General features: G+C 31.1%; 1 protein-coding gene across 3 annotated transcripts in view; it reads right to left on the bottom strand.

The window, feature by feature from the left end:
• Positions 1-16,470, bottom strand: part of LOC126828772 (zinc finger protein castor homolog 1) — a 35,860-nt gene that overhangs the window by 14,675 nt on the left and 4,715 nt on the right. Inside the window, exons 1-2 of one of the 3 annotated variants that reach the window (XM_050558745.2) lie at positions 15,134-15,255; positions 12,071-13,091 (exon numbers count right to left, since the gene is read on the bottom strand). In XM_050558745.2, coding sequence (XP_050414702.1) covers positions 12,071-12,974 — 904 coding nt within the window. In that variant the 5' untranslated portion in view covers positions 12,975-13,091; positions 15,134-15,255. Of the gene's footprint in view, positions 1-12,070; positions 13,092-13,938; positions 14,074-15,133; positions 15,256-16,470 lie in introns of those variants that run through there. The other 2 variants (XM_050558746.2, XM_050558748.2) reach the window with 2 other exon arrangements.

The following is a 16,470-nucleotide window of genomic DNA, read 5'->3' on the forward strand; positions in this document are numbered from 1 at the left end:
TGGTAATTTGTATTCCTATGGTTACACGTGTGAGGGAATACACAGAGAATGGAACTAGTGCACACACTATAGACTAAAACAACACTTGTCTTTCCAAAACAATTTAAATGTCTATATACCACTTTATTCTATAAAATTAAACCAATAAATAAAGCCAGACAAGAAAAGATTTGTAATAGATATTTTTGTCATCATTTCATAAAAATTGCCACTTGATAATGTAGATCAGGTTATTGTGTAATCATGCTAACCTGAGATGAGTGAAATATACCTATGAAAAAGACCCTAAATCTCTGGAAAATTTTATGTAAATTTGTCAGTATCTAAAGTAATTTATTTGTATCAGATAAAATTTAAGCACCTTTGGAATTTGGGCAGAGGCCAAGAAAGATATATTTATTGTATATTTATGGTGTTATCTCGCCAAAAATATAAGCAGGACTCTGCTCTAAATATAACCTAATATCCTCAAAACACTCCAAATCTATCAACTTATTAACAGTACTAAAATAGAGTCACACCACCAAAAACCATCAGCATATATTCATATTTTTCACTCTCTTATCACCAGATAACATATTTTCCCTTATTTTTTTTTTGTGGATACCAGTAATTTGAAAATAAAGTGAAATAAGAGAAGATATAAATGTCATTAATAAAGTTATTTCGTTGTAAAAATGTCTGCATTAAGAGGACACCAGTAATTTGAGACTAGTTTTCAAGATGACAAACATAAATTTTATTTTCAAACAAATAATTTATTTGGAGTAATAAAGTTTACCAAAAGCTGCTTGATAAAAATTTTATTATCAATATGTAATGTTATTTTGTTGCAATTTTTTTTATATCGATGAACAATGTTTTAAAGATTATTTGGACATTTGATCAAAATTAATAATTGCATGCATCGTTCTTTTTTATAACTTTTTTTTTTCTTGAAAAAAAGCAAAAAAAGCAGATATTTCATGTTTATGCATACGAGTAGCCTTAGAGCTTTTGAAAATTAAAATTTAAAGGTTTAAAAGGTCAAAGTTCAATGACAGATACAGTGAGGTATAGATAGAAAAGTTTTCCCAGGACCAAAGCACAAAGATAACCAGCTCAAATTTAAACTAGTTTTCAACTCATTTCCACCTAAAATAGGCCAGATTTCCTGCCCATAAATATTCAAAAACTATTGTAAAGACTAAACTCAACCTTTGACTGTAAAAATATCGTTTAATTTGTCACATAGGAAAGCAACTTTTTATATCTTTTTACACCACTTGTTCAAAGTAGTGATCTAGTATCAAAGTGACATGAACTAAAGTCATAGAGCAAAATTTCAATGTTATTTTTTTTAATGCGTTTGATGCATTTTTTCTTTAAAAAGTGAATTTATATTCATAAATTCTTGAGCAAAAGAAGTTTTATAGGTAATATCCACATTAATTTCAAATGAATACATTGCATATATATTGCAAGTGTCAATCCCCATTTTTCCCCTTCTGAATACTGAATATAAATTTCTGTTTAAGAAGCCGCCACCCATGACAATTTTCTCCTTTAATCACATTTTGAAGTTTCAAGCACAACCTATTGCAAGTATCAATTCCCATTTTCCCTTCTGAATACTGAATATAAATTTTCGTTTAAAGGAGCTAAATCGCTATTCTTTGGCACCTAGAAATGGACACAAATGGGTCGCAACGCATATAATTATAATGTAATATGTTTTTACTGTAATTTCTAATCAGTTATGTTCGACAAAATACACAAAGTGTCTGAATTAAATGGCAGTCTTTTGTGTCTGATCATTCCAGTCTAGACCAGTTGTATTCTCCTACATGGGATATGTTTAGCCTCGTTCACTGAGTCGCTTAATAAAACTGGCGCTCGAAAGCATTCTGCCACACGATTCGGGTGCTAAATTTAAAATTTTCATTTTGTTTTCATATTGGATATCAAAAGCTCAACTTTTTACTCAAGATAACAACATCAATGTTGATTTAAATTGACCAGTAAATCGTGTCTGCAATCTCGAAGACTGTGGATGATATTGAGTTAATGACTTGGCTCCTTTAAGAAGCCACCCATGACAATTTTCTCCTTTTATAGCATTTTGAAGTTTCAAGCATCTAAATGATTTTGCTATAAATTCCCCCCACCCTTTATGAAATTGTACAAAACATTCAAAATTGTGTGAATCAAACTTTTGGAAAATATGTCCGGGTTAATAACCTTCAGACTGAATTAATGGAAATCGGTTTAATGTCTTTTCAGACAAACATGATAATCATAAGGTTGAAGACGTTTGCCAGGACTGTGGTGCTTCTGCCTTCTCTTTTTCAATTTCCAACTGCCAGTCAATGTGTTCACAAATTAACATCATTTTTTGTCCTATCCTAAAAGCTAGACACTTTCCTTGTCAAACCCGACAAGGACAGCTGTCTAGTCGTTCGGATGGGACATAAAACCAAGGTCCCGTGTACACATTGGCGTGCACGTAAAAGATCCCTTGGCGATTGGAATTTGATATAAGAGTAGGCCGTAGCGCCGCTGCCCAGGCAAAATTTCCCTCATAGCACACGGTATGGCATATGCCCGTCTTCATTAGTCCAGGTTAGGAGCAGAACAGTAGGACCTTAAACCCCATTTCATTTCATTTCATTTCCTTGTCACACCCACAGACACCACATCCTCGACCAGCATGGAACAGAGTCAACAGACCATTATTCAATATGATGGTTCTGTTGGCCTGATCTAGTGTTCAAACCTGGGACATTTTGGTTGAGGACCATGTACACTAACTCAACTGCTTGATTACTGTACCATCCGTCAGGTAAACTTGATGTCTTTACGGCTACAATGCAGGATGGGAAAATACAACTGATGACTTCTTAATTCTCTATAAATCATAATGCCGGAAACTTTTTCCGACTTTAGTTCATTTCCTCTGGTTTGTAAATTCACGAAAAAGGATCAATATCAAATAAGGAGACAATGTATATTTTATCTTGGAGAGAAATATTTATATTTTAAATCTCCTCAAGTCAAAGAGAAGAATTAAATATTGACTTTTATAAACATCAACAGCATCAGCTTCTTTCTTAAACATTCTTAAAACAAATATCACACACAATAAACAAAGAAAAATCACAACCAGAAATGCGGAAATTTTAAGATTTTCTGATCCAGAGTTTTTGTTCTTATTGAAGACATTTACTTCAATGTATATAACTCAGATATTTTCTCGGTGAGAAAAGAATTAAGGAAAGAGAGAAAATATTCGCTCTGTTCCGATGGATCAAAGATTAAGCGTGTAAAGACAAATAGCCAATGGAACGTGTTGTATACCTATATTAAATACTCCATTCATTGTTACAAGTATCATATTTACCAACCAGAAACCAGGAATTTCTTGCTTATTTTCCACTCTGTACAATTTGCAAATATAAACAGTCAAGTGAATCGGAGACAAGGATTGTTAACAATACAAAATTATTCAAATAAACTTCATAGAATTCAACAAAATATCAAAAATCAAAGCATTCCAGAAATTGGAGAAAACTTTTATCCTTCAGACAGAATGTAAATCTTTCGGAAAATGAATCCATGATCAATTTTATAAGCCTACACATTTTATTTTTAGTCCAGTTTCTCAATTTAAGTTCATGGATTTCCTTGATTTTCATTGGAATCAAAATCTACTTCTGGACTTCTGGATGCTTTTGTCCATACTTTCAATTTGAGGGAGGAAAAGAAAGAAAAACCTATATTCCAAAAAAATAGTCAAATTACATACTTTTATCGAATAACAGTTACTATGGTTTATTTCATTGCGACATTTCAACATGATTTCACAAGTCGTTATCAAGCATATAAGCTTACACAAACATATAGGTTTTCATGAATTGAAAAACAATTTCATTAATTGGAAAACAATCAAATTTAGTTCAATGACTGCTGATTGCAGAATCAAATATATTCATAAAGCAACAGATTATAATACAATGTTTCTAATGAAATAACTGTTAGTTTATTTTTTATATCCTATTCTCAGGAAACAAGGAAACATCATTAACCGAATTATTGTAATAAAAATTTATCAAAAATTTCAATGATTAGCTTTGCCAATAAGAGGAAATAACCAAATTGTTGAAATACCCTTTATTAAATATTCACACTTTTGCCATTGTACTTAAATTAATATCAACGCTATTTTAAATCTTAACATGATTTTGGAACATTCTACATGAAACCTTACAGGAAAATAATATTGAATTTGAAAAGAAATATATGAAATTTAAGTACAACTGTTTAAATTTGATGAAATAAAATTTCTATGTTATTAGCCTTAAAAACTTGGATTATTTTAATTAAAAACACACCCTATATTAATCTTTTTATTAGTACAACAAATAAGAAGTTGAGGGACGAGTTTGATTTCGGGTATTTAGGGTAAGGAAATGGAATGGGGTTTTACACCATACTGTTCTGCTCCGACTGGTTTAGGGTAAGGGGTAGAAACTATGTGAATAATGGTTACAGATAAATTGATGGAGATGAATTTATGTAAGCTTCAGCTTATTTTCAAATCCATTATATTGGTATTGAATATTCTTCTGTTTTGCTTGAAATAAAATATTGTTTACACCAGAAATGGTACAACAGTATACTGATCATTGTTTTTATTAATATGCAAAATTTCTCCTGTTTGACAATCTTTACTTTTAAATGTAGACAGAAACTCACTTCGCAATACAAATCAATACATCAAAACTTAAAGCATCATTTAGCCCTATACGAATCCCGTGCAAACTACAATCTTGTGATAGTTTAATCTCTAATAGGAATATCACATTAAAAATTGTTCAATTCTGTTTATCATTTTAAAAGTTATGATAAATTGAGATTTCATTGATCCATGCTGCTCGCTATATAAAAGATGCTGCTATCTTTTATTGGTAGCGGAGAAACCTGATGGGCCTAGTTTAAATTTGATTGAATCGTAGTCGAGAGATTAGTTAGTGTTGGTAAGCTTATACTATTTTACATTACCAGGCTAGAAATATATTCTACCTATTGCTCTCTATAATTAATACACATGCTTTTTTCAAAGCGAATCAAAGAACTATTTGCATATATTAAATATAACAGACCAAAACTGGTTCTAATACCTATTCATCTCGCAGGACATGCGAGTAGAAATGTAACGATACAAATAATTGGGCTTTTCACGACGGATCCCGTCTATGACATAAATGATCTGTCACACGTTGGATAATATCTGAACCAATTTAAATCAAAATTAATTCGCACTTCAGAACTTTCGCAACCAATAGCTATACAATAAGATTTAGTCCCGAATTGTCCCTATCTTCTTTATATTTATATTTGTTTTCCTAATCAAATAATCAATATGTGTACATATCTAGCATGTATCAAGAAGTTAAAAATTTGATATTATAGGGAAAATGCAAATCAGGCATCAAGCCCTTAGGTTTAACAAAATCTAAAATTTATTTTTTACCCAAAGCAACGAGGATTATTCATTTTGACAGATTTTTTAGTAAAATTCTTAAAATGAGTACTTTACAATCATAAAAGTTGGAAACAATAATATTCTGTCACCAAAATCGACCGGATATAAATAGAAAAAGATTTTTATTTTTAAGAATGTCAGTATTTTCCTCAGTTTGATAAACATCATTTTTTTTCCCTCTCAAATTTCAGTTGATTCAAACTAAACTAATTGCCTGTATGTTTGTTTAAATAAAAAATGTTTTGTTTTTTTTTTAGTTCAAATACTAATTTTGTAAATCTTCAAGGAAAATCTGATCCATCGAGTCTTTTTAATGACCTTTTTTCAAGGGAAAAACTCTCTTATACAACACTGTCTAATTTAGTAAGAAATTTTAAAAATTCACACCCTAACAATGACCATGCAAAAATTAATACATGTACATTTAATACCTAAGAAATATATTTTAGATTCTTTATGATTACACTTAAAAATTGCAAAGTTCACCAATATAATGATCTATCTCTTATACAAATACATTTTCTCTAAATGTATGACAAATAATATTGGTACTGGTATCCGATGTTCTAGAATGTGCAAGCATACTCTGCCTCATGTAGGTACATGTTAGAAGGCAACATTTGGGGGCAGACTGTCCATAGTCCTTATATATGTATCAAAGGCTTTTGAACAATATTAATTATTAAGGGAAATTTGACAAAAGATTTGATTTCTGCTTTTCTGTCCTGCAAGTCTCTATAGTAAAGAGAAAAAACAGTTATTCTGAGAATCTGGCCATCACTCAGATTAGCAGTTTTAATGTCAAGTATCTGTTAGGTCAGGTGGACCAATTCTGTAATTGGGGGTCTTGGTGGCTAAGTGGGTAAGACGCTGACTCGCTATCCTGGAGGTTGTGTGTTCGATCCCTGCACTGGCTGAGAAAGTTTATTCAGATTATCCGGCATAGTTTCCCCCCCCCGTGTCAGTGATGCAGGATGGAGGACCTGACAAGGACAGCTGTCTAGTCACTTCGGATGGGATGAAAAACCGAGGACCTGTGTACACACGTAAAAAAACCCTTGACAGTTGGAATCTGATATAAGAATAGGCCGTAGTGCCGTTGTCCGGGCAAAATTTCCCTCATAGCACACTGTATGGTGTATGCCCGTCTTCATTTGCCCAGTAGGACGTTAAACCCCATTTCATTTCCAATTCTGTAATCGCTACCAAACCAGCTCAAATTAGAACATTATGTGCTGAAGATACCCTAATATTATCTATAGACAGAACAATAAAACACAGCAAACTTTGTCAGCTATGCAGAATTCAATAACAATTAAAGTTCATAAAGGTCATTCTCCAGTCGACAAAAAACTTTTTTTCCCCAGTTAATAATTTATTTGAGATTGAATATACCAAACTCAGACAATTTATGTCCAAAGATGTAGACTCTGAAACTGTAAACAAATAATGGGAAAAGGCAACTTAGCAACCAACCTTACATCCAATTAATTTATTTTACTAGCTAATATAAAATTTATTATTTCGCTGCTTGGTTGCTGTGACAACAAGACAACAAATGGCGATTGATCGAGGGGGTTATGCTTGATTGACAACGATAAAAGAAATTACCTTTTATTCTTCTTGTCAAGAATGACTTGACGTAGATATCAATCTGATCTGCTTATAGTTACCTAGGTTACCTAACACATCAAACGCTATCAATAATCCTAAACATAGCAAAATGTCCCAAAATTGAGTGGGGAAAATGACACAAGATTCGTTATTATTGTTATCTTTAATAATCAATTTTGCATTTAATCAGATGAAAAGATCAAATAATTCTATCTAACAATTCCGATGAGGGCCACAAAAAAAGTTGGGAATTACACAGATTAGACATCAGATATTCCCAACGAGGCTCCGTTTTTAACCAGTTTATTGGAAATAAAGAACATGTTTACCTGGTTGTTATGGTAACAAGGTATTGTTGCAGATTAAGGCAACCAACAATGAAATAAGAGGAGATTTTAGGGCTGATGTTTTCTGCTATTTGACATAAATCTGACATATCACCATTTTATTCCATCAACTACAAACCGCAATCAAATTCCCTTTATTCTTTTTTCTAAACTACCAGCATCAATTGATCGATCAAACAATCCGTCAATTTCTTGTCATTCCATTAATTTCACACAAAATACATAGAGGGAGAAATGGGGTTTTAATGTCAACTTAACACAAACCTGTTTTATTTTGGATTAAAGGTACATTTCTATTTCCATAATTTGAAAATATATCTAATTTGAGATATCTATCTAAAAAAGAAACGAACTATCATATAATTAAATCAACATTTTTTTTCTATCCCATATTCTATTGTCTAATTCTGGGATTTTTGAACTGTCTATACTATATATCAAAGAGGTTTATAACCTTGAGGAAAAAATGTTAATACTTTTAAAGACAAAATCCTTAAAGACAAAGTTACTTATTTCCAAATAATTTCCAATCGACTCATCTTGGCAACTATTTAATCTAAATATCAAAATTTTCACAGTTCGATATTTGACATGCAGGGATGGATCATGGAACTGCATAAAACAGATTGAATCTCAAAACCTTCAGACTATTGTTTTACGTCAGTCACTATAACACAAAGTAAAAGACAATTCAAAGCTAAATAATTAAAATAAAATTTATAAATATAAGTAAACTTCTTTATTATAAAATCAATTTAGGCAGTTATAATGTAAAAGTCTTTTAGAAAATTGTCAGTGTTTATTGTTTTGGACGGAACAAAACATTCTGTGGTTTGTTATAATTGTTACCATGGTTATCTGGAAAACTCTTCTAATCCCCTTATAAATATATAATTTCTTCATTTTCTCAAGTGACAATTTAAGGAAATTATTGTTATTTATTGGTGATTTCATCAAGTTTTTATGTACATAAATCTAAGTAAAGAAAGTTACTGGCTGCACACAGTTGATGCAATATTCTCTTTCAATTCCCTTCCCACACCCCTACTGGCCTTTTAACTTTTATAATAAAGCCAGTCAATTTCTGTAAAGTGTAAAATTAATATTAAAGGCAACCTCTCTCTAAATTTTCTGTATCTTAACCAGAACTAATAATTTTTATCTGAAATATTTTTTTGCAAAGGTAACAAAAATCTCAATATTTCTGGAATGGACATGAATGGAAGTGTGTGCCTTCAATATAACGCGAGAATTTGATGATTGGATGATAATAGGTGTAGTAGTTCCAAATAGAATCTGATCACATTCTGTCAGCAGTCACTTTTAAGATGATTATCTTGAAATGTCACACATAGAAATGGAATTGGGTTTAACCTTGTACTTTTTTGCACCAGCCAGGCTAATGAAGATCTATGCATAGAAAGCAAGTCTTGTTTGCGAAATAATCTCTAAATCCCCATTCGTTGATCTTGATAACGGAAATATTTTCAATATTCAGACAAATAGAAAACAGTCTACTAAATAATAATCAAAGAAAAATTATGTGCAGTGCTAATCCTACAAGGATAGTTTTACGAAAACTCAGAGCAAGACAAGAAAAACTGCTTTGTTTTACATTATGTAATGGCTGTGCAGGTATTGTAGACAATATGTCTATACTATTCTGTTTAATCTGTCTGTTATTCTGTGTAAAGAGAAGTCTGCCCCTTTTTTTTGACTCATTAATATTGATAATCAACGTTAGAAGTTCGGGGAACTTGCATTCTCAGAGACAAACTACAGATGAAAGACAAAGAGAAATAGTATGAAATGATTAAAACAATATTTTAATAGAAATCTTTCATGTGTCACGGCATGTTGGTCCGTTATTTATTAAGACAATCTGAAAACAAACAACGGCTGATACAGACGTATATGTACAGACCAAATTATGAGGCTTTTCGTCAAATTTTCAACTCCACAGCAAATATGTTGAGGAAATCCCCAAATAAAATGCAAATTGACAAACAAAGCCATGATATGTTGTTAAACATAAGCAGAATTCCTTGTGGAATTCTAAAATAAAATAGAACAAAGTGAAAATTACACAGGTTGTCTTTGACTTTGATAAACTCTTGTCTGAGAAAAAAAAAAATTTCTGTAGATTTAATTTGTATGATATTTCTGCAACGTGAAAATAATTACAAAGTACAAAAGCCAAGTTTCAGTAAACCCTCGATATTTTTCTTCAGAATGGCAAACCAATATTTGTTGATGTTAAATAAATTACATTTCGACTGCCAACAATCCTCCATCAAAATGTAAAATTTTCCTATTTTAATCTTCAAATGTAATAATTATGCTACAATTGTCTCTGACAAAATATTTTTGGAAACTTTTATTTTTTTTTAATTAAGAATATTTATCCAATAAGTTGCCTACAGTTTTACAATCCAAAATTGAGTTTACTGCTATTTATTGCGGGTCTAATTTACTTAATTCTAACTAAAGACAAATTACTTTAAAGAATCATTATGTAAGAGTTAGAATTGATAATGCAAAATGAATATATTGAAAATTTCATTCAAATTACTTTATTCTGAGCAAAGATATTAGACTTTAAAGGTTTGACAAGATGTGTGCACTGATTGTAACCAATGCGCTGGTTGTTCGAGACTTAGCCTTGCTTCACCAACCATTTTTAAATCAAATCATTAAATGACCGAACCGTTTTTAAACTACTTTAAATTGGACCAATCCCATGGCATCGAGAGTTGATTATATGGTCTTGTCATGTTAATAGTTTAATTTAAATAGTCTTTTCCTCACAGGTTTTCAATTCCTTATTTAGCAACAATTATAAATTATGACACAGACATAAACTTCCACATAATTAATATTTATTTAAAAAACTCATTTTTATGTTATTATTGTGACAAATCATTTATTTATCAACATTTAATCACAGAAACTGACATTTTTATAAACTTTCTGCCCAAACTTTTCGACAAATTAACAATTTTAGGATTATTTAGTGCTATCATAATGTTTTACAATACCATAAATATCAATAAAAATTTCAAAATGTTGTTATTTTTTGATGTGTCAGAAAGAAATATAAAGAAAATGACATGAATGGCTACCTCCATGTTGAGAACTCAAGAATGTTGACAAAAATGTTCCCATGGTAAATCTTCATTCAATAATTTGTTTTAAAAGTAAATTCTATAGTATTTGGAGGATAATAGAGAACCTGTAGAAAACCCATGAGGTTAAGCTGGTGACTCTACACCCTAAGCCTGAGATCAAAACCGCAACCCTTGACTTGATGACAGACCATATGATCAAAAATACACTCACTAGAGCACCTAGCCACCCAAGATCCCAGTTGATGAATCTAACAACAATTAGGATATCCAGATAATAACTTAACATCTAACATTAAAATAATAACATTTAACATTGCCAATAAAACGATATTGAGTATTGACTCAAAATATCTTACATTTTGCGAAAACAGGACCAAGAAAAGACAGTAGGCCTACAAACATAAACTGTGATGGGTTCTGGCCTGCTGGGAATCTCAGTTAAGTCATCCCTATTGAGTGAGCCACCTCCCAGAAGATGTACAATAAGGGTAGAGCCCCCTTATTAGCAAAATATTGTGCAAGCCCTAGATAAAACTGTTCATCAAGACCGGTCAAGTCCTTGAACATATTCTGAATGACATCCATGATATATACATCCAGTTAGCTAAACCACACCGCAGTAGATTTAAAGATTAGGTTAGATAATAAGGAATAGAAATAACATTTTCAATCTATAATATACAGGTTTATAAGTTGATCAGAGATCGCATTGAATGAGACTTTGTTTAAACAGTTATACTTCAGTCAATAAAGCCTCAAAACCATGGTATATATTGGTATATGTGTGTGTACGAGCTATTACTCCTGCTAACCAATCAATTTACACAAACTAGTGTTTAATATCTAATAATTGATAGTGACAGCATTAGATTAGATACCTATAATATAATAAGCTACCAATATATAAACTATATCTAGTAATAAAAGACACAACAATATAAGTAATTATCCATTATTTCATACTCATATACAGTTAACTCTAATTTGGTTCAATCAATTGGGTACAAAGAATTTTATTATTTTTCGTTTATTTGGCTGGTTAGTATTAATAAAATCATTAATTGACCAGGAGAAAAAATATTTTATCATATATCACTTGAATAATAATATTACCGTGATAATAAATTTTTATCATGATGTAGATAAAATGTATCAACTGGTCTATAAGATTTTATGCACTTCAGGTTTTTTTTTTTTGTATGCAACTATCTATGCAAATAATTATGAGAAGCAAATTTTTTGATTTGATTATTAAAAAGTTTTATTTCTGATGGAGATATGTGTCAGAAAAATTTAAATGACAATTGAGATAATTTTAAATGCTTTTTGAGATAATTTTAAATGATATTTTACAATGGAATCAAACCAGAGATTTTTTCTTTCATCCACATTATTTGGTGCTGCACTGGTAAATGCTAAAACTAAGAAATTAAAAAACAAAAATAAAGTACACTTACCTCCATTCTGCAGAAGTAGAGGTGTTCTGGGATTGGAAAAAAGTCCTTTCTTTGGAGTGGAAAAATGTCCATTAAGGACAGGTGGAGGGACTGCATGGTTATTGGCTGGTATTTTGGGGATTAAACCAAGGTTTGCTGTGGCAGCAAGTTGGGCAACATGGTATTTGGTTAGCTGTAGTTTATCTGGGGTTTCAGTGGGGTTACCACCCAGTCCGTACATCTTCAGCAGTTCGTTCATGGTCGAGTTGAGTAGTTTTGCATCAGGAGTGGAATGTAAATTAGGATTGGGTTGGTTATCAGCAGTTGTTCTAGAATCAGCAGCATCTAAATTATCATCAGCAGTTAAGTTATGGTCATTCTGTTTATTTTTGGTATCCTTGGAAACTGTCAAATCTAAGGGAATACTATCATTATCGTTGTCAAAAGATTCATCTATTACCAATTTATCTGCATCTTGGGAATTTTCAAGAGAATCTGGTTGCAATGTGGAGCCATAATCAGACGATACATCATAAAAATTTGGACTATTTGGAGTAATAGGTCGAGAACTGGCTATGGTTGTTTGGTCATCTATGTCAATATCGCTGCCATTTTGGGAATCTAGGTTCCATTTCTGATTGTTGATTTCGTATTCACTTATTTCCTCTTTCTCGTATTTTTCTCCGCCTTTAAATTCAGCAATGTTTCTTGGCTTAGATTTACGACTTTTTCTTCGACTTGAACCAGATAAAATTGAAGAAGATGATGTTGATACATTAGAAGATCTGGAAATATCATGGTTTAAATCAGCAAGTTCTTTTTTGTTGTTGTTACTTTCAGGAGTTCCATCTGACGTTATCTGACTTCCAGTTCCATTGGCTTGTTTGTTTTTTAATTTTGCAAAAATTGCATCAAGTTTCCCCATCTTATGGGTCTAAATAATAAAAGGACTTGTTTGGTGGTTGTGTACCAGGACAGTAGAACCAACTTTAGTCATTTATCACCTCATTTGAAATGTCTTTGTTTCAGCTCCCAACATTTTCTGAAATGAGAAGAAAAAAAAAAGAAAATTTAAAATAAAAAAAAATATTGTAAGGATCAGTTATCATTATTTAACACTTAATTACATTTTATCACCACCAGAGAATATGTCAAATAAACCACCCTCTCATTTAAAAATACAGAGAGATTCAGTTAAGCCTACCACAATATGTGCTACTCTACATAAAATCAGACTACCAAATTCAAAAACTTTGACATGTACAGAACTCAGCTGCAGAATTGTTAACCAAAACCTGCAAACATGAGCATATCAGTACATCGGTTCATTCTAAACTACATTTGCTTCCAGTGAAAAAAAACCCAGATCTTCAAAATCAAGAAATGCTAACTACATTAAGGAAATGCTCAAACCCCAAGAATCCACCAGACTGCCAAGAATTCAAAGGTTGGGGGCCCACAAAACATGGTAAACACCAGGGTTCCCCACATGTTTTGCACAGGAGTCTATTACCACTTAACTTCAGATAAATCATGAAATCATTAATAATCAAACTATCAATAAAATCTCCAACATCAAATGTCCTTAAATACTAACTTTCCAAGAAAGAACAAACACAATCTGGCCAATATACTAATGCCTGACTTCAGCCCTCACAAAAATACTAACACATGACAAAGTGTCCAACTTTCCTCGCTGGTAAGCAAAATGATAAACTCCATACTATCAAAATTTTCACCAATCCCAAACCTGCATGTCACACAATGAAAATATACATTCATTAATTTAAATAATTATCAAATAAAACACCATTTCCTACCCTGGTCCAATTACTGTCGTTGGAGGTTAGAGGTTCAAAATCCTGAACAGAATAAAATCTGATACATACACAAAATATATGTGGTCCCATCTATATGTACATGTAACTTTTGTAAATGACATCGTCATGGCAACAGTGTTAGGCCAATTTCTATTTAATAGGCCATTTCAAGTCATTTTCTGATTCTGCATTAATTAAGTGAACTAAAATACCAAGAGAAATAAATTATCTAAAATGTGAAAGATAACTATAACAGTTGAGTGGAATTTAATCTCCTTGACCTAGCTTAGTCAATTTGCTATTAACACAAAATATATTAAATTTCAATAAAAATATTCACAATCTTTCCCAGTCACATCTAGCACACGCTTAAATATTTATAGCGCATTATAAATTATGATTTAATAAACTGTCTTAATAATGCAGTCATTAAAGCAAAAATCAAAATTAAAACTTAATTAGTGTCACTGGGTAGATTATTTATGGAGTTAATATAAAGTACCTTTTATAAAAAAAATCTAACTAACACCCTCATTCCCTGACTAACTTAACTCAAAAGGGCAAAATAAATAATGCTTACTCCTCTGACCATAAATTAGCTCTTTAAATTAATTAGCTAGGCTACATTTAGGAAAAAGATTACTATGGATTGTTTTAAGTTACCTAACAGAAGTTAGTATATAAATCTATTATGAATTTATTATGATCTATTATGATTATTATTAATATCAATAAATAATTTAGTTTCAGTACACTCTCAACTCTGATACTCTACCTACCTTTTCGTGATAAGACCAAGTATAACAATGAACTTTATGATACGAAAATCTTTATTTAACATTTAAACATAAAGATATCTGTGAGCTGAGACATAAAGAGTTGAAAGTTTCTCCAATAATGTAAAACAAATTCCTTGGCTATAACCAAACTAAGTTCACAACAAACAAACAATAATATAAGTTTATACACCTCATATTTTACCTGTGATACCTTGAAATAGTTTCTCACCTTGGTAAATATCTCATTTAATACCCGAGTTTATCAAATAATTCTCATCCTAAGTCAGGATGTTTTATAAGAATCGCTACAATAGAAAGCTAACTTAACAGGTTGTCAATTCACATTACAGATCATCTACATGTAGTGACCTATCCCAAATAAAAAATTTATATTTTGCCCCATAAATCTTGAACTCAATAAAAAATCATATCAATTATGATAAACTTGTTTTTCTTTTTTAAATAACATAGCAAGAAGGTTATACCTGGAAAATTTGATTCTAATTTGTTTCTCTACCCTTTTTGAACTATATGACTTTCAGGAACAATTCGACGCTGTCCCTTGTTTGACTAACAGATCACACCCAACCTCCACCAGGGAGGAAGTTTCGCTCTTTGAGATTATTGGCTTAAAACTTTTCTTTGAGATATGAATTAATGAATGTATATAAATTTCTTTACCATAAATAAATACCTACACTAACAAAACCTTTCTAAATTCTATACATTCACATGTAGTTTTACTGCACAAAAATTCAATACCTGCATTTATATCGCATATTGAAAGAAATTTTTTTTTATATTTAAATACAATTACCAATATGTTAATGTCAAGCAACAACCTGTAGAATTTCTGAACCAAAATAGTTGTCAATTCTGATTTTGTGTATCTGAACATGTTGAACCTTGTATCTATTTTTGACAGCATTTTGTTTTTTTGGGGGAACAAAAGGGCATAAATCCAATTTATATACTTATTCAAGATATTTTTATTTTTATGTGTCGCCAATGAAGGAATTTCTAAATATTTTTAATACAATTAAAATGTAAAATGATCAAAACATGCGTGTACATCATCACAAAAATAAACAGCAATTTTTCTGCGTTTCATATCTGTATCCTAATTTAATTTTATGGTCTTTTGCTTGGCTTACTCACATTTTATATGTTTCATCTTTTCTGTAATAACTTCGCATCAGAGCAACAGAAATTTGTTTCTAGATCATTTCAAAAGAATTTGGATAAAGTTGAAAGGTTAAAAGAAGTTAATAAACTAAAATTATTTCCTGTCGACTTTTAACACAAATTTCCTCTAATTTCAACCATCACTCATTCATACAATTATTATTAATGCTTTAATTAAGGAAAACAGTCAAAGGGTTTGCTTATCCAGACTCAATAATAATTTGACAAAAAATATGAAAGAAAAGTAATAAAGTTGTGTGCTACTATTATCCAGACACTTTGACAACAAACTTTTTAAAAACTTAAAAGGGAAAGAATTAAGATGTCCATTTGTTTTCTTGACATTCAATAATTAAACTCAAAAGAGCCCTTACAAACAAAAGGGTGGGATTGTATTTTTTTTAATTTCTGTGATTCTTGTCTGCACATAGTCTGTGATTCTTATCTGCATGTAGTCTGTGATCTTGACATGATCCCCATTCAAAAACTAAACAAGATGACTAGTCATCAACATCCCACGCCCTTGCACTTGTTTGGAAGAAATAAGGAAAAATAAGTTGTTTATGCTATTGGTAATCAATATAAAAATGTATCAGATTTCACAAACAGTGTCACTGGTCCTAATATTGTGGCCCTG

The sequence above is a fragment of the Patella vulgata genome, chromosome 7 (assembly GCF_932274485.2).
Source record: "Patella vulgata chromosome 7, xgPatVulg1.2, whole genome shotgun sequence".
Taxonomy (NCBI): domain Eukaryota; kingdom Metazoa; phylum Mollusca; class Gastropoda; family Patellidae; genus Patella; species Patella vulgata.